The 19,718-nt window shown below is 34.6% G+C and overlaps 1 protein-coding gene across 4 annotated transcripts in view; it reads left to right on the top strand.

Annotated features, from left to right (window-relative positions):
- Positions 1–19,718, top strand: part of IDE (insulin degrading enzyme) — a 62,726-nt gene that overhangs the window by 21,553 nt on the left and 21,455 nt on the right. For all 4 annotated transcript variants that reach the window (XM_069864160.1, XM_069864159.1, XM_069864158.1 and 1 more), the window contains exons 10-14: positions 300–380; positions 3,260–3,363; positions 12,145–12,247; positions 13,208–13,330; positions 15,572–15,654. In XM_069864160.1, coding sequence (XP_069720261.1) covers positions 300–380; positions 3,260–3,363; positions 12,145–12,247; positions 13,208–13,330; positions 15,572–15,654 — 494 coding nt within the window. The remainder of the gene's footprint in view (positions 1–299; positions 381–3,259; positions 3,364–12,144; positions 12,248–13,207; positions 13,331–15,571; positions 15,655–19,718) is intronic.

Genomic DNA, 19,718 nt, shown 5'->3' with positions numbered 1-19,718 from the left:
GTGTTTTCAAACTATCAGGAAATTTAAATATGTGAGAGATAGGACGGGTATTTTAGTGCAAACAGGACTTGAAAGACTTGTATGTGTAACACGTCACATTATGAGACTGTGAAACGGCTTGTGAATTTTTTGCAACTTGAATATAGCTGATAGCTTTTGTGTTAGGTACCTAACTACTACAAAATGGATACAACAAAACTTCCTTTTCTTACTTTATAGAAAGGAATTAAGTAGCCAGTAATTATTCTTAAAATAGTCTCTAATACGTGCTTTTCAACCCTTCTTATGCTGTTTCCTAGGATCTAAACGCTGTGGCATTCAGATTTAAAGATAAAGAACGACCACGAGGTTATACATCAAAGCTTGGAGGAATGTTGCATGTAAGTGTGGGGGGCTTTTTTTGTTTATTTGTTTGGTTTGTACAGTATAGAAATAATTTGGCAGTGTGTTTGATTATACTCTTTGAAGTATAGATATTTCCAGAGGTCTTTTGCGCTTGTTGAGCTTGAGAAGCTAATATCATGCTGCATAGGTCTTAGTTTTGGCAGTCAGTAAGTCAAATTTCCTTCACTCTTTATGATTTTATACTTCTATATTTGGTAGAGCAAATTTTACAGTAACTGGAGTTACTATTTGATCTGTTTCAGTGTTTTTTAAGACCTATGTACCTGGTCATTCTGTGCCTGCCTGACAGCTACGTGTTCTCTAGGGAAATGCTAGAGAGATAGTATTTTATCAAAGAGACAAGCAGTATGTTTCTAAATGCTTCCATGGTTAGCAATGTTGAAATACTTCAGTCAGCAGAAATGTTCATTTTAGGGTAGCAAATAAGGAATTTTTAACTCTACTAATGTGATTATGTATTGGTACTGAAAGAATCATCATGTAGTTTGTACTTAGTCTTCATAATCCTTGCAAAATTCAGTTCCCTCATTTTGCACTAAAGGAAGATTAAGTAATTTTTTTGTCTAGTGAAATTCATGCAACTTTTATACATTGCAACCATTCTCCATTGCGCAGCTAATGTCTGCATCTGATGAGAGGGATTTTTGGTTTCTTTGCGTGAATTCCTGTTAATGCTCTTACACCTTTAATTTGTAAAGTCTAAAATAACAATCTTTAATTCTGAAATTGTCTTTCTGTTTACTGAAAAACTTCAGCCTTAACTGAAAACATTTAAATGTATGAAGGCACTCCTATTTGGGATGCCATCTCCTGGTTTTGTTCTGTCAAATGCATGAAATCTCTTTAACAAATGGACTTCTAACTTCTGGAACAGTGGACTGTATTTGTTGGATCATTCATGATTACAATTGCTGTCTCCAAAAAGCAGGCCAGGAAGTTGCCAGCAGTGTTCCAAAGAGCAGGGTATTGATTCAGGGCTTTTTTTCCCCTGTGCTTTTCTTTTGGTATGCTTTGTGGTGTGAATGGTAATTCTGATTCTGCTGTTAGTTGCTTGGATGCTACTAGAAAAAGAACTTTTCTGATTCTCTTTATTGCCTTTGAATCGTACTATAGTTACGCTTTGAATTAAGAAAGCAAGAACTGTAGTAACACATACTAGCTGTTTTTTGTAACTTGGAGAACAACCTGTGTAGAAATTAGCATCAGTAAATGTAATGTCATAAGTTGTTACGCATTTACCAAGAGGAATAAAACTTCCCTTTTTACTCAACAAAACAGAAATTTCTCTTTTTAAAGTACATTTGGGTTGGTCTAAGGTCTTGTTGTCAAATTTTATTTCTATTTTATGTGTAGGCTTGATGTTTTCCATATAGTTCTCCTGTGGCTTGCAGTGCCCTTTTTGTTTTGTGTTCTTAATTGTATAATTTTAAAACTTAATTTTAATCTGGTTGTTGTAGGTAGATTGTTTTAGTCTGTTTTATTTTAGTTAAATTGTGCTCTGACTTTGCTAAAAAATAATCATATATCACAATATGGTTGAGTTTGGACTGGGCATATGGAGATAATCTTGTCCAACCCTCCTGCTCAAGCAGTACAAAAATAACAAACTAACCAAATAAATTTCATGTTCAATTCCAACTGAGGGACAGACTGCTCCCTCTGTTTGTAAAGGAAATAAAGCATAGACTTTTGGTCGCTATGTATCGTCTTGGTAATTTCAGATTAGTAGTGCATAGATTACTTAATCTCCTCTTCCAGTTGCTTAGTCTGCGTAGCTATATATGCAGCCTGTAGGTAAATGAGCATTCTTCAGTGTATGATGAATCTTTTGGACAAGGCCTTTCAAATTCTGCTAAAGGCATTCTCATTTGAATTTTGGTTTGGTTCATTGTCCTTGGTCTTCACCCACCCTGGCCCTTTCCCTTTTCCAAAATTCTATGTGTGAGTTATCCTGTTCTGGAAGTCACACTGGTTTGGTTCATTGTCCTTGGTCTTCACCCACCCTGGCCCTTTCCCTTTTCCAAAATTCCATGTGTGAGTTATCCTGTTCTGGAAGTCATTCCACTATAGTTCTGTGTGTAATGCATGTCATTCAGAAAGCCATCTCATGATAGTTCTGGTCACTAGAAGTACACTTGTATGGCAAACTACACGTACTCGGTGCTTAGGTCACCTGCTATTTTTCACCTTGGAAAACAAATGCTTATCAACAAAGTTTTCCTGTCAACCACACTAACAATTTTCAAAGGAATTTTAACTGTGTTTCTTAAATTGCCAAATTGCCTTAAAGAGATTCTCAATTTCCTCCTAAATAAAAAAAAAGTTAGGTTTAAAATTGTGTAGATTTGTATTACGTTCTTAGATGATTGAAATATAGTTTCCTTTCAAGTACTGTAAGTAAAAATTCTTAGGGAACCTTAAAAAGCTTAGTAGTGGTTTTGGGGGTTTATTTTTAATTTGTTTCATTTTTCCCAGATACACTTCGGTGAGTAGTAGGTGTTCCTTTATCCTCCAGGGGTCAGCATTTACCATATTACTTCTACTTTCGTTACTTCAAAACAGTATTTAACTGTGGATGACTCTATATAAAGACATAAAATATTTCAAGAGAAAAGAATGGCAATATGTTGTATATAAAAATATATAATACAGGAGAAATATGATTGCACAGTTGGAGAAATACTCCTTGTTATCATTTAAGAAAAAGGTTCTAAGACATCTGTGCACTTCAAACTTGAAATCACCAGGGTAATGTGGATTTAGTGACCAAAAGTATACACTTACATTTTCTTTATGAAACAGTAATCTTTTCATGCTTAGTTTTTAATACATGTTTTTGGGCTTTGTCCTTTAGTATTATCCTATAGAAGAAGTGTTGGCTGCTGAATATTTGCTTGAAGAATTCAGGCCTGATTTAATAGAGATGGTACTGGATAAATTGAGACCAGAAAATGTTCGGTAAGTTAAACTGCAGTAACTTGTATTTTAACCCAAACATTATAAGAAAGCAGGTGAACTAATGGAAACAAATTCCTAAGTGTCTTTAGCAGCTACAAAGTAAATATCACTGAAAAAGAGCTAGTTGTTCTGTGTGTTAATGTCTCTTCTGCCCATTGAAAGCAAGCACTCCTAAGTGCATGCAACTTCCTGTTCAAACAGAAATGTCCTTTCAGTCCTTTCTATGCAGGATGTCTTCCTCAGACTGAAATTTTTTTCAGGAAGGTACTCAGAATAACTCAACTGTTTCTGAGAAAAAGCCTAGTAAAATTATCCTGCCCCACTAAATTCTTCAGACATTTTGTATGCAATGCTCTAATGTTCCCAATTTGGAGCTAGGTGTGGAATTCTCTTAAGAGGATGGCTTTTATCTGCTGTGTATATTTTATTTTCCCTATGGAGAGCTACAAAACTTCATGCAGATTAGCAGACCCTGTGAAAAATAAAATGTATGATACAACATAAACAAGCTCTTGCTTGTGACTCTATGTATCAGTCTTACTGTATTTGAGCACCTGTTTATCAGTGTTTAAGAAGCCAGGTAAATGATATAAAAAATTTATTTGGGAGGAGTCTGTTTCTGGATATGTTCCACCTGGAAATTTTCAAACAGTGTTGGGTATAGAGAGACAGTGAGGCATGCATGCGTATATTTCTAGTGTTTATATATTTCATCCTTCTGAAATTGCTGTGAATTATTTAAAAGTTTGGGCATGACTCTTCACTGTACTTGTTTGTATGACAAAATCTGTCTTGATTATTCATTTTATGCTTTGTTTTTGAATAAAATTGGATTATGAACTGTATTTTCAAATGTCATGGGGTTCTGATGTTTCTAGGGGTGTATAGTAACGATAGAATAAATACAGCTGCCTATGTCAGTGACAATAGTTGCCATAGTAATTAATGTCCTTTAAAGAAGGGCCTGCATCTTTGTGTGTGGGTGTGCATCAATGTGTAATGTGTGTGGGATACTGCAACTGAAGCTTGAGTATTTTGAGAGACCTATTTTGAACAAACAATACTTTTGAAGAAAATTTCCATGTTCTCTTTCCTATTGTATCAAGTACTTCTACTTTGAATGTATTTTCATGTTGATCTATTGCCCAGTTCTTGGAAATTTGATACAAGAGCTCACCTTTAACATAAAAACGGGTTTTAGTGATGAAGAGAAAATATATAAATATCTTTCTTTTATATATATATAATATATATGAGAGCTTAACCAAATTCCACATGAATTTGAAGTTTTAACTGGTTTTAGAGTTGTTTACAAGTAAACCATTTTTTCTAGTGGTTTAGTAAACAAGCTACAGGTGTGTGATCAGAGCTGGTGTTCATTATAGCTTCACACAGCTTTAAAATGTGGCTCTTAATATTACAAGAAAACAGTCAATATTGTCTTAGAGAAAGATGCCTTTCGTAATTTGGGTCTGTGTTACTAGCCAGTGAGCTTCCAAAGCATCTGCTTGCTTGAATTTTCAAAAATTGCTAGAGGAAATTAATGTGTGTAAATACATTTGTAGACTCTAAGTTTATCAGATGCTGCTGGATGCCACAGACTGTTCATCAGTTTTATCTGTTATCCTGTGCTGGCTACACCAGCATTTTGACACTCCCTTCTAGGTGATAGTACTTCAGCATAAAATAGCCGTAATTGTTCAAAAATTTTTAGTGAGAAGGGAAAGTGTAGAGAATGCAGGCAGAGGGAGAAAGTCCAAGTCTATAGAATGTGTTCAGAAGCATGGGGATAGCAGTAACAACTTTAAGAAGAATTTAGACTGTTATGTGATGTGCTTCTTTCAAATACGCAGTAAACAGCTGTTACACAATGTTCTTTTATTTTGCTTAATATAAACCCATATTTGTACTTGCTTTTGCAATTCTGTATTCCTCTTTGTCCTTAGCTTAAAAAAAAAGGCAAGAAAAGTGCAAGATGAGCAACTATCTGATTAGAGAAAGAGGAAAAATCACTTCTAAAAGACAAAGAATTTAGCTCTAACTTATCTGAAACATTAGTAACCAGGGAAAATAATTGTTTACTGTTACATATATATCATATAGAGTAATTCTGTAGGATTACATCAGTCTTCTTGCATTTGACAAGTGACTTGCTGGAGATGGGAATATTCTGTGCACTCAGTAATTGTGGATTAATTTTAAATTAAAAAGGGATTTTTTTTCAAGATGAAACACATTGAGAACAAATAACAACTGGAGATGATCAGCTTTAGTATTAGAAGCATCGGTTCCTCAGACAATAGAGATAATTGTTTCATCTCAGCTTTTCAAATTTAACCTGTCTTAAATGCTGTGTTTGTTACTTCAAATAGCAAAGTACAGTGTGTTTATAGTGGAAAGGCACAGTGGTGGGTGTGTTTGGAAACTGAATTTGATAGAATAAGTATGCTTTTCTGTACAGCAAGCCTTAAAGTTTTCATAATGGAAGAGAGATGGTGGCATAGTGTCTGAATCAAGAAAGCTCATGGTCAGAGTGGGATGTTCATTTAATAACTTCTGTGTATGGTAGTCTCCATGTAATCTCGAGCTTTCAGTGTCTTGGGTCTCACCCTGTACTTTCTTTCTGGATGCTGTAAGAAATGCATTGTGTTCCATCTTTCCTCTGGGCTAACCACATTGTCTCTTCACTTGACCTGGTTTAAGCTATTAGATTACAGTGACTGTGTAATTTTAAGCATTTGAATAAAAAAACCGAGATAAAGGGACTCTCAAAACTGCAATCTACCTGGTTTTATAGGCTCTTCAGTTTATTGTTAAAGAAATGGTAACTTCTTTTTGTTGCAGAGGTTTTAGTAGGGTTTAACGATAGTAAATACAAGTAGGTTAGTTTTCTGAAGCTTAAATGCCCACAGCTGGACTGTGAAGGCTTAAGTACAAAATGTATAAACTGGGGAGTGACCAAATACTGATGTAATACAGTTCTAGCAGTGGAAGTCAGCAAAGTGCTGGTATTCTAATGTGGATCTAACAAGGTCCACAGGAGGCCTATAATGATGTAGCAGCAGGCATACTTTGAGTTTTTGAGTGGTATGTGGTCAGAGGAATGACAAATGTATTGCTTATTATGTGTAGACTAAATCAATACCAGTGTTTCCTATTGCTATGTCAACTATACATTTGCATCTTGGTTCACTTTTAGTGAATAGTTTAAACTATTTGTCTTCTCTAAAACTATAACTTCTAAAACGAAACCCAGAACGTTAAACCAGTTTGAGATTGTGTTGTATTGCTTTTTCCTGCTTCTCTAAATGATACCATTTTTCAGCGTAGACTCGAAATTATAGTTGTGGTTCTATGTAAGTTGGTTATGACAATACTGGAGGTGGATTTTTCTCATGTCAATTCAAGTTTAGTGGGAATGAAATGCTTATATTTAGGGCATCAGGTGTTTACAGATCTGAGCTAATTAGACTTCCCTATTTTCATGTGATTGAAACAAAATATTTAGTTGTATATAGTACTGTATTCCTTTTAAACACATTTTAATCACTTATCTTTTGAAATTAAAAGCAGAACGAACTGAACTAGGATTTTCTCCATCTTTCATTTGAATAAGATACTTCAAAGTGCAGCAAATATAACGGGGAGCATAATTTTATAGTGTCTTCTATTTTGAATTGCTGGCAAGATATTTTGGGGAAGAAGGACCCCGTTAGTAAGGTATTACTGAAAGTGATTTTGTGGTACGTCACAAAGATCCAAGAAAGCCACTGTGAATTTGCATTTTTAGTGAGCTCTCTTGAAAGAGTGAGTTGTGATTATAGATGCTGACATAAGTGTCCCTTTGTGTTACAATTTTTTTTTTATTACATCTGTATCTATAAGTCTGTTTTAAACTGATGTCCAGAAAGTACTTTCATCCTTTTGTATTTGCTTGAGCAATTGTACATAGTGAAAATTTGTGGAGTTGTGCTTTTGGGTATCAATGTGAGTCCTGACTGTTCACTGGGGTTTATGCTTACGTTTATCTTTCTATTATCCTTTTTTATGAAAGAATTAGTATGTGCCACATCATCCTAACTTTGCCTGTTGGGGTATTTTGCTGTTTTGTTTTGCTTTTTTCCTTTTTATGCCTTGCATAAATTGTGTCCTAGAATGGTTTTGTTTCTGTTGATTTGGATTTTTTCTTTGTATAATGGTTTTATTTATAATTCCCTTTTCATAACCCTACTGGAATTCACCTACACTCTGGACTTTTCTTGGCATATGTATGTTGAGGTAGCTGAATTCACAGTTAGAGACTACTGTTTGATGTCTTTTAAAAAAGTTTAGCTTTTCAACTGTTCTTCTCTTAACAGTGTTTCTAAAAAGTATGGCAAGATATCCATACTCACAGATGGTAGCAAGTGTCCATATGTGCTTCTATTTGACTGAACCATAAAAGGAAATTTTCATTTTCTCCTCCTCCCTCCTGCCCCCACACACTACTTGTTGCAGTTAGTCACTTAATTTCTGTAAGAGAGAAACCTTTTTAAGATGGAAGTATCATTTTCATTTGTTCAAACTGCATTGGGTTTTGCCAGCCATCTGTGAAAATAAGGGGATAAACTTGGCATGTGTCACAGTCTTAGCTGCAAAACGCAATTTTCCCATCATTTCCAAGACAATTTTTTCCCCTCATCATCTGCAGAATAGATGCTCTTATTAAAATTTAAGAAGCCAGTGACTCATCAGATTAAGCAACTAAAGAACATTTCCCCCTGGATAGTAACTGGACTTACTTCCTCTTTTGTTTTCTTAAGTGCAGGGCGAGGAGTATCCTAGAGGGAAGAAAAATAAAATTACTGCTGGAAATGTTGATACAGAAATTTCTAAAGCCTGAAATTTCACAGATACTGGGCAAACAGTTATTTCAATGTGTTAGGTTGTGCTCATCCCTGGCGATAAACATGTTACAAACATGTAATGCATGTGTTTATTTTTTTAATTGCGTTGTGTCTGAGTAAGGATTTTGAAAATCAAAAGTTGTTCACTTATTTCCCCCGCAAACCACTGTGTTTGTAGAGACCTAGTTTTGTTGAAGCCTAACAAATAACTCCATGCTTTTGCAGCAAGATTAGAATGATGTACCCCAGTCACACATCTCTGCATATGATTTTTCCTCTTATTCTGTTTTCTGTGGCTTTATGCGGAAATGGCTTTGAATAAGCCTACGTTGCTTCGTGTTGGTTTTACTGATGGTTTTGAGGGAAGTTATAAACAAATTTTGGCTTTTTTTGTCTCAGTCATGTTATTTTATGTACTTAAATAAGATGGGTGTGATTTTTTTCTGTTGTTCGACAATATCATAGTTTAGGAGATAGAGTTTAAATTAGTTCCTTAAAAAGCAGTTGTTCCTTTTTAAATATAAATTCTTTTTTTTTGCAATAATTTGCTTTTGCATGGCTGTTACTAATATCACAAATACTGTGGTCTCAGTCTATTACTGTTTCACCCTAAGAAGCTTTTTATGTGAATCTAGAATATAAGAGTCCTTTCTTGGAGGTACATTCCTTTTAAAGGACACATTCTCTTCCCAGGTAATGCCTTTATTGGATCTGTCACTTGTAGCTTTATTTTGATTTCAGGAGAGTGAAAAACAAGGTGGTATCTAGTAAATATATTTCACATCATAGAAATTGTGCTTGTTTTTGAAAATCAACCATAACTGAAGACCACAGTTTGCATGTACAATAGTGTTCATACAAGGGTAAATTGCATTTGTAGTTTCAGCTGTGTTCCATGTTATGGAACATGGAATCCTAATTGCACTGGTTGAGTTTAAATATGTTACAAATAGGGCCTATTAAAGATCGCATGATTGCCTGTCTTGCTTTTCCAGTGCATTTAAACACTGTCTTAAACTGTGTGGATGTTTGTAATGCCGTAGGGCACAACACAAAAATGAAAAGCAAAAATAACATTAAATAATTGGTAACTTTAAAGATACATCACTATACGTTTAAATAACTGCATGGCATGGCATTGCATTTCCACATGTGGCGCTTCTTTTCCTGTTCTGGTGTTCGTTGCTGTTAGTGCTTGTCTCTTGCTTGGTTTAGCTTGTAAGTCTCAAGCAGATGAAATGTCATTTGTGGTTTTTTTTTGGTTTTGTATGGTTGAGCTCAAAATGTAAGTCATCATTCCAGTAGTGATTTGGGGCATAGGGAGGGCAGGAGGATACCTTGAAGCAGAACCACTTGAAGAATTGCGATTCTAATTTCCACAATTTCATTTCTATATGTTGAGCAGACAGAATTATTCTTAGCTCTTTAATTTTAGTATCTTCCTACAACAAAATTTTGTGTGCTTGGATTGCCACTGCTGCAAGAGCATAGGTATGTTTAAGAAGGGTAGAAGGAGAGGGTATCAAATAACAGACATCTGTATATTATGGCATAAAACACCTTTGTCTTGCTGCTCAGATTGCATGATTATTAGAATTTTATCAGGATAATCTTTTACCTTAAGACTATTTTATTTGTATTTTTATTTAATGGGCAGAAAGGCTTCGTAGGTTGTTCTGAAATTCTAGAAATTTTATAGTCTCTTAGAAATTTTATAGTCTCTTAGCAACTTCATCTGTACATGGTGGAGCTGTTGCTCACCAACTGTCTAAGTTAAAATTCAAAACATAATAGAATATTCCTCTGGCTCATTTGAATGTAAACAACATTCTCTATAATAGATTTCACCTTGTCAACTGAGCGTCTGCTGTGCTGCAAAAACAAATACTCTCCAGGGTCTGAGCGCTTAGTTCTTTGCTGAATATTTATTTAGAATTGTTTCTTTTGTATAAAAAATGAAATAGATGTAACATGCAAAGAAATATGAAACCATTTTATGTGAAGTCACAATAAAAATGTTAACTATTTCTATTGCCATTTTCAATGTGAAATTCGTTAATTTCTTAATCTTAAAGGTGAACATCCTCATTCTGGTTTCGGGTATTGCATAACTTTTGCAGAGTAGCGAGGTTTGTTTTGTGCGTGTGTATGTGTCTGCATGTTCATTGCTAATCGTGTGGTTCTTTCAAAGTTGGGGAGTAAACTTCCTCCCTTCCTCAGCCCAGAGGAAATCTGCATCCCTGAAATGTGACGTTTGATTACCTCTCTTTGATTACCTCTCTTTTGTGCGTATGATATTGTCTCAAAATCAGACAGTCTGTGGTGCAAGTCCTGTGTCACTTTTTAATCTGTTGCTAGAGGCTGACTCTTTACAATCCCACACGCCTCCGAGAAGTACTTCTCATTTATTAAAATACGTCTGTTCTCCTGCTACTTGAACTGTAAACACAGGTTAAATTATTAATAATTTGAAAATCTCCATAATATAACTAAATCCTGTGTTCTTCAGCCTTCTTGGATCATTTAGCCGTTTATGTGTAAACATTAGATGACAAGGTAGGGATGAGGACGTGGGCATTTACAATATTAATAGTCCATGTATTTAAATTTTCCAGTTTATTGCAAAATTCATCCTAAAGGTATTCTCCAGTAATGTATTTGTAAAGTAAAGTATTGTAGCTTGAGGCACATCCATTTGCCTGTTCTAATTTACACCCCACTTTGCTGTGCACACTAGATAGACACAACAGAATGTTCCTAGCCTGAAGATATTGTGATTTTAAAAATAACACTTATATTGCATATCTTTTGATGTATTAATATGCATTTTAGCCATCTGGACAAGATTTGACAAAAATGCATTACTGTGCTATTCCTCATCTAGAGATTATTAAATATATGTAGGAGGTAATTGTGCTACATTTTTAACCATTTAAGAATTACTATAAACTTCTGTTTACTCTTAAAGCATGTTACTTATTTCCATTGAATAATCTTTTGTGTTGTAGATAGTTAAAAAGAATAAAAACATTATCTTGATACCTAATATGAAGACTACTGAAAAAGTACTGTTTGTAATTTTCTTTAGTTAGCTGTATTCTTAGTTCAAGGATTGTCTGTACGATGCTCTTAGTCACATAGTTTTGCTTGAGGTAGTCCTGTGAGAACCAGGGAGTTGGACTTGATCTGTATGGGTCCCCTCCAATTGAGCTATTCTATGATTTAGGTTTCTAATTCAGTATGTTTCCATTGGATTGACTGTAAAACGCATTAATCTTCCTGCTTTTCTTCCCTTCACCTCAAAAAAAACCAAACCTAAAACAAAACAGAAAAAAAAGGGGTAGATACAGATAGCAATCTGAAATGAGACTGTGAGAATAACACAAAATAAAGAAACTCTTGTTACTGTCAGGTTATGAATGGGAGAGTAAAACTGCAATAACATAATCTAAAATGCTAGGTCTGGAATAAAATTTCTGTTATCAGTATTTTCACTTATCTGTGTGTTGATAGAGGTGTTATAAAAAATGTTGTAGTCACCTCATTAATTCTGAAGATCTCAAGGACTGCTTTCTGTGTTTCCTGGAACAAGGACAAAGTCTAAATAGTAGGATTTGCATGCCTCTATAATTGTGTGTAACTCTGTTTGCTAAAGTTGTAACACTTTAGCAAAACAGTAAAATTAAATTGCACCGATAACCTGACTTCATGGTTAACGTTAGTTTTTAGTTCAGTATACATATACTTGCTATCCAAATGTTTTCTGTAGTTGTCCAGGAACTCTTTCTAGAAATAAATGTGTACTAGTAATGAAACAGAATAGTGCTCTGAATGATTCCTCACAGTCTTTTCTCAGGCACATTCATGCCCAAGTGCTTTGTCTCTTTGTTTTCAGAGTTGCAATAGTTTCCAAGTCTTTTGAAGGAAAAACTGATCGAACAGAAGACTGGTATGGAACACAGTACAAGCAAGAAGCAATTTCTGATGAAGTTATTAAGGCATGTTCAAACTTTTAATATATTCTAATATCTATAAATGAAAGACAGTAGTATATTTTTTGCCTAATAGTCCATTTAATTGAAGGGATAACTTAAACCTGCTGCTCTACATAGCATGAAAATTGTGGAATGAATCTGTTTATAAGATCATTACTTCTCATAGTATTAGTCCTTAGATTTCAAATATTTATTACATAGGACAGATACGTTTCAATGGTTTTAAACCATGTTAAGTGTATAAGATTTGTTTTAAAAGATCCATAATATGCAGGGGCTACTTAAAAATGTAGGCATTAAGTTTTTAAAACTTGAAAATCTCTATTGAATGTTAATGAACTAATCTGTGATTAAAAAAGAATCTCTTTACAACTGCTGTTTGTAACTGTGTTTCTGAAATTGATTTTTGCAACTTAGAAAATTAGTATATTTTGCCAAATAACGAGCTAAAAGTGAAAACTCCAAAAGAGGAGATGAGGAAATTCTTATTGAAACTTGTTATTGATCTGTTCCTTTAAGAGGAAATGGCTGTAAAATACACCCTAGGGCTATACTGGACCTACCAAGCGTACATTGAACAGAGGTTTCTTAGGAACACTTCACTGCTTTTAGCTTGTCCATGCCTATATTCTTGATTAGAGTTCCTGCTTATGTGTTTAGTTTAATACCTTTGTTTAGAGTTTACAGTAGCAGAAAAGGTGAGACACAAAGCTACTACCCACTCTACTTGTAAGCTTTTCAAAGTTATTTTTATCGTCCTCCTCAGAGCAGTTCATCCTGCTGACAGCCTGCTCCAACATGGTGTCTCAGATATTTTTCTTTCACTGTTATTGTAATAGTATTTACACACAAGTTAGTGGAACGCATTTTAAAATATTTTTTTACATCATTAAATAAACAAGTAAATATCCTTTAATTATGCAGAAATTATACTTGGTCTCATTGTTTCTCCTGTTTGTCTAGAAATGGCAAAATGCTGACTTGAATGGGAAATTCAAGCTTCCAATGAAGAATGAGTTCATTCCTACTAACTTTGAGATTTTGCCATTGGAAAAAGATGCGACACAATATCCTGCCCTTGTCAAGGTAAGTATCTGTATTTGTTCCCTTTGCTAGCTTCTGGGAAGTTAGCAGTTAACTCCTGTGTGTAGTTTAAGTACAGATTGTGTTGTATTCCGAAGTATAATAAACAAAAGCACAAAACTTACAGATATTGCTAGAAGGACAATAGAGGTTCATTCTTGCTACACTTTGGATTATGGCTGTTCGTGTTCCTATGAAAATAAATCTACAAACAGCTTGAACTCTCTTTACCCTTTGAAAGCGTGTTAACAATTGAAGTAAGCATTAAAGCTCTTTATTCAGCAGAAGGGTGACTGCCACTCAGTTTTTTTTTTATTTGACAGTGCTCAGTAAGTTGAGAGTGTAGACAGGGCTATTCTTTTATAACTGCATATGGAAAAAGCTTGCAATTGCATGGAAAAAGAGGGAGACGTGTAAGCAAATACCACTCCAGTCTCCTGGAAGCATCATTTAATGATCCCAGTGTGTTTAGAAAATCTCAGGTTTTCTGAATATCTAAAATTTAGTAAAAATTACTTCTTGCTACTCAAGCGTAGTTCTGTTTGCTGATCCTTTTCTTTGTTCTAGGCTTAGTTGGAGGATAAATAGAGAGAGTCTTCTGCAATTACACATAGTGCTTCAGTTTGCTCAGTTCAGGAATACTTTTTTCAAACGATATTAATTTAAGTCCCCTTTAGTACGAAGACATCCTTCAGTAAAACATTTGTTCTGCATAGGGTGTTTTAGGTATATATTTGAAGCAGTGTTATTAACAGAGGAGGACTTTGAGCCTGTGTTCATGTTCATCCTGAACTGAAATGCTAAACCTCAACAGGGACACATGCTACAGCTACATTAAGTAACACTAATTGGTTTGCTACAGAAACTTTGTGCTCCTTCAGTGTCTCTGTAGCAACTAAGCAATCAATCCATGCAAAAGCTTTACTTTAAGGCGTTATTGCTTTAGAAATGTATTTGCTTTTAGTTTATATTCTCTCTTTAAAATACTTTTTCTGAGGGAAAATGTTTTTAATCTTCTGTATTTGATGAAATAACTGTTATCTATTTTGCATGCATCTCTTATTTTCTCCCCAGCTGTATATCTATGCCATTTTCTTTCAGTGGGCCCTGACATTTGTCTGACCTCACAACAAAACACTGATGAGCTAAATAAGCAGAGATTAAAAAAAGCAGGTTTTCTGCTGTTTTATATGCCTAAGTGAGCTTACTGTGGCCTGGGCCAGTGTTGTGGAGAAAGTGGGGGGGCATGAACACAGGTGCAGGAACAGGGTGACTGTTTCCATTGGCAGCATGTCACCAGCTCACCTCTGTTGTAATGGCACATCTTGCTCTGAAAAACCCTCAGTAAAGTGGGCAGTTAGGATATGGACTTTGGCTATATCTTTTTGATTTTTATTTTAGGAGTAGAATATTGTTTAGAGGAGGGTGTTATGTAAGGGACAAGACATTTCTTTTATGCAGAAAGGAGGTGGAAAATACCACACAAAATTTCTGAGAAGCAAAGAATATCTGCTTAAGAACATGAAAAAGAGATAATTTGAGAAATACTGTGAGAAAGCATAATAACACGCCATGGCAAGGGTGTTAGATATAGATGATCTTTAAGATCCTTTCTAGCCCAAAGAGGGACAGTATCTATATCACAGCTTTTGTGAGAGAAAAAGCAATAGGGAAGATTGTTTAGATTCTTTCCTGTAGTGGGAGATGATTCTAAAAAATTGTGGTGGCAAATCTTCTAACTTACTTCCAGATATTTTTACTACTTGTCCTAGACGTTTGGGGTTTGTTACCAATGTTGCTTTAGAATAACATACAATGCATTAATACTTTTTAGTAAAGCGTTAAATACACAAGTGTATTCTTAGTCAAAAACATGTTGTTATATGCTGCTGTAATGCTGTCCCCATATTGCACATCTTCTAATTGCCAGCGTTAGCAGAGAATTATGAGAAGCTAACTTCATCTTTGTCTTTGATCAATCCTGCTCTGGAGAATTAGTTCCTAGTTTGACTATAAGCTTATTCACAATGCTGCAGCCATTTAACTGCGTGTTAAGGTCATGTGGCAAGAAGAGTTTCCATAAGCTTAGATGGACAAACACACAAGCATATACAGCAAAAATATGAATTTAAGAACACGACACTGAACTGAGATTTGAAATGGTGAAGAGACACTTCTAAAAATAGTGTAATATATTACAGTTAAACATTAAGTGACTTAACAAAACCTCTTTTCTTGGCACAGGATACTGCTATGAGCAAGTTATGGTTCAAGCAAGATGACAAATTTTTTTTGCCAAAAGCTTGTCTCAACTTTGAGTTTTTCAGGTATGCAGTGTTAAGTATATCACACAAATTGCTCTCCAGTAGTTTTTTGTTTGTTTGAAATCTGCATTTCTGTGGCAAAAAATTTCTTGCATGCATCAAGGCTTTAAAACATTTGCCCTTACTTGGGAATATGCAGTAAGATACAGATAGCAGAGGTTCATGAAAGTTATGTAGTAATTGAATACCCAGCGCTTTTAGGTGCTCTATTTACATTAACAGGAAAAGTTTATCTAAAAATACTTCTAAACCAAATTTTCTTCGATCTTTTATTTGCTATACCTGAAATATGCCTGCCAATAGCACCTACTACATATTGCAATATAACTTTTTTTAAAATGGGAGTGTGTTTTTTTAATTAATGACTAGATCATAATTAGTTTAAGATAGTGTTTTCTTTCTAAAATGCTCTCCTGCTAATAAGTTTAGTTTCAAATTCTATTTTAATTTGTGTAATGCAAATCAGTGTAAAATTTTAAGTGCTTAAAATTGTGGGATTTTATTTAACTGACACCAATAATTGATTTTTAATTTTTAGAAGCACACCGACTGTACTATCTGTGAATGTGTGATTCTTACCTCAAGATGCATGATGAAGTGCTATAATGTTATTTCTGGTCTTGCGTTATTTTCATCACAGGAAAATTACCTTTTTTTTCTTTTTTTCTTTTTTTTTTTAAAGAGAGTAGGACAATGATGTACCCTCTCAGTGTTTCTTTCAAGTAATAATTTCTAACTTTTGAATTTAAAAAAAATACTGCTGTCTTCAGAGTATTGTACTACTGAAAGTGAAAATAATTTTAGGAACTTGACTCCTTTGGCCTAACTGATTTGGTGATATTGATGGAAAGGCTATTATATCCGCTCCGGTAGATGCTCATAAATGCAATGTTGAGTCCTCGCTTTGAGTAAAATGTTTTTTGGCAGAATTTTAGGTCCACTTTTTTTCAGAGTGTCAGATCTCAGTATTGGTGTTAGTACTAGCTGGTGAAAATAGGTTGCCTGGGCGTTTCCTCTTTCTTTTTGAAACCACAGGGCAAACTTTACAACTATTTAAACTTTGATGCGTCAGGAAATGGAAGATCAAAATGGTAACTGCCCATCTTGTATTGAGAGAAAAACACTTAAAATACTTTGCTTTCTTTATTCATACCCGGTGGCTTTCTGATTTACTATGTCTGGCCAAAACCCAAAATAGGATTTTATTGATGGAGACAGAGTTTGTTATACTGTTGGGTTTTGTTTTGGTTTGGTTTTTTTTAATCAATTGAAAATGAACTGTACGAGGTTCAATCTCCTTATCAGTTTATGAAAGATAGAAAGATAATAATTTTAAGTAGAGCACACAAAGGTCTAAGTATGTGCACATATACGCAATATCATAGAATCATAGAATGGTTCAGATTGGAAGGGACCTTTAAAGGTCATCCAGTCCAACCACACTGCGGTGGCCATCTTAAACTAGATGTATGGGGATAGTCTTTCCCAGTTAGATTTGTTCTGTAATCTCAGTAAGCTCTTCTGAAAAACTAGGAGTACTGAAGCTTTGCTGACTTATGTAATGGAATTGTTTGCCTCTTTCTTCCTAGGAATGGTTACAGATAGAAAACTGTCTGTTTTTAGATTTGGGGGCAAGAATTCTTTCCCTTTATTTAAAAATAAGATGGTAATTGTATATGAAGGGGTGTGAGGAGATGCTGACAATATTGGGTGCATCGTCTCCAAAAGAAGTTGTTAGCAGGTTTGTCTGGATTTGATGCTTAAGAAGGATTCTTAGTGAATATCTATTTTGAGACTTGGTCATGCTGATAGTCATTGGAGGAAAAGGTGAAATGAACAGTGTGTATTCATGAGACTTGAAGAAGTTACTCGTAGCTCTTTTGATCAAGTGAGTTGGTGAACAAAGCCATCTTAATAACATGGGTTTTCATAAACAGTTTTAGACTCAGTTCTAGATCAGAATAAGATGTCTATGTTGCCTTGGAGCTGATTACAAGAATTTGTTCACACTACCAACTGCTTCAGTAAGATAGAAAAAAATAATAGCAGGATTTCTTCTGACTGCAGCCCTGATCATCATGAATCATTGAACGAATTCATGAGCCAGATGTTATTAGCAGCAATGGCTGTGTGAATTAATTAAGAGGAGGTTGATGAGGGAGATTTCTCTCTTGAAAGATACAAATCCAGTAGGAACAATTGGAGCATATGAACCTGTTGAAGTCACCTTGTTCCAAAACTGAAAATCCTTACATGATGCAATAGTTGCATTTAAGAAACACCACAGTAAAATCCTCTGTCATGAGATTTATAATCCAGCTTAAAGGATGATGATAAGCTTTTGCTTTTCTCTGAATTTTGTCTGAAGAACTCAACAAGTATCCTTTTTGAAAGGAAACAGAATAAGAGTGTTTTGCAAACTTTTTAGAAAGTAGTTGTGAACTCTGCGCTTCAAGTTTCCCAAGGGTTAGAGGGGTGGATGTTAAAAATACAATGCTAATTATTTGTAACTGGATACTTGCTTGTAGTTTTAATAAATATTTCAAGTAACATTAATTGCTCATAAAGTAGCCCAATATCAACACTTCAGTGTTTATTCTGGCAATGCCACTCACAGCCCTGTTGGAAAGGGGAAAAGCCTAGTCTTTAAGATTTTTTCAAGTACACAGTCAGTGACTGAGTTGTTCTGCTTCCTCAAGTCCAGTCAAAGAAAGGTAAACTAAAAATAACCATATATTTACAAAGTTGTCAGTAATAGAAAGCAACTCCCAGAACACTGATAGAATAATTGTTTTCTGTTTTTTTTTCATTTCAAGATTAATTATTTGGTAGTTTTCATTATTTCAAAACTCCCTGTTGGCCTTTGCTAGCTAAATGAGTTCACAGATGTTATAACTGATACAGGCATAGTAATCACTTAAACTGATTAAGTCTCTATTCTAGTATCAAAGTGGAAAAGAATATAATGAGTTTGGAGGAAGATTTCAGATAACATGGGGTTGACCTATATCTTGCTTTGAATTCAGTCTTAATTAAAAAATCCAATATTAATTAGATTTGCATCATTGGGCATATTGAAATTGCTCAGTTTGGAGAAATTCTTACTGTGGGGAGAAAAGCAGATAGTAGAGTCCTATTTATTTATTTTTTTTACTGACCTGTGTGCTTAAATTGCATGAGCCCACAAAAATTAACCCAGTGGTAGTAAAAAAGCATATCCTAGGCTAAGTCCTTGGCTGATTTCAGACTGTAGCAGGCTCTGATTCTCTAATAGATATATATGTATTTAATATCTTCCCATGCTTCCTTTCTGTAATCTGAAAGGAAAGAGAAGTCAAGGCCTATTAGGAACCTTCTTAAAAATACCTTTGCAATGTATTTTAAAGTTATCAGCATGCGTGTTTTGGTGATGTGATCTTTGTTTTACTATGTTAAGGTTGGCACACACTACGAAATACCTTACTGTGTAGGCATGAACATCTACGATAGTGTGTCTCCGAATATAAGCATTAGCAGCTGCTTAAGGAAATTAAGGCAAATGGTGTGGTTTTGAATTGCGAGCTGTATCCTGACAGCAGTTTATTTTTTAGATGCTGTAGATGATCTATGAAATAGATGATGAATTTACACACACTTCAGAAACTTTTGAAATACATATCCATAGTACAAATAACTCACTTTGACTTTGCAAATCCTAAAACCACACAGATATTTAGCAGTTAGTGTGGTTGAAATGTGACTTAAGTGTTTGAGTTGCATTTCTTTCTTTGAGAAAATTGCCACAATACGATGCGATCAGATGCTTCTAGTATAACACTTGGGATTGCATATTTTGTTGCCATTGAAAAAATAACATGAAAAATAATGGTTGTGTGAAAGCAGGTATTCCCTACTTCTTTTCTGAGCTGATCTTAGCACGTACTGCATGCTTTTCATGCTGCAAATAGTTGATCTTTTAATTTTTATTGCAGAAACTACTTTGTTTTCCAATAGTGTAAAAGCGTTAATTAGATTAATGTGTACTATGTAGGCTTTCATTTCTTTGTTAAATTATGTTGGTATGTTTG

This window comes from Phaenicophaeus curvirostris, chromosome 9 (genome assembly GCF_032191515.1).
Source record: "Phaenicophaeus curvirostris isolate KB17595 chromosome 9, BPBGC_Pcur_1.0, whole genome shotgun sequence".
Classification (NCBI taxonomy): domain Eukaryota; kingdom Metazoa; phylum Chordata; class Aves; order Cuculiformes; family Cuculidae; genus Phaenicophaeus; species Phaenicophaeus curvirostris.
The sequence above is the reverse complement of the archived record's forward strand: the minus strand, read 5'-3'. Positions and strand labels throughout refer to the sequence as shown.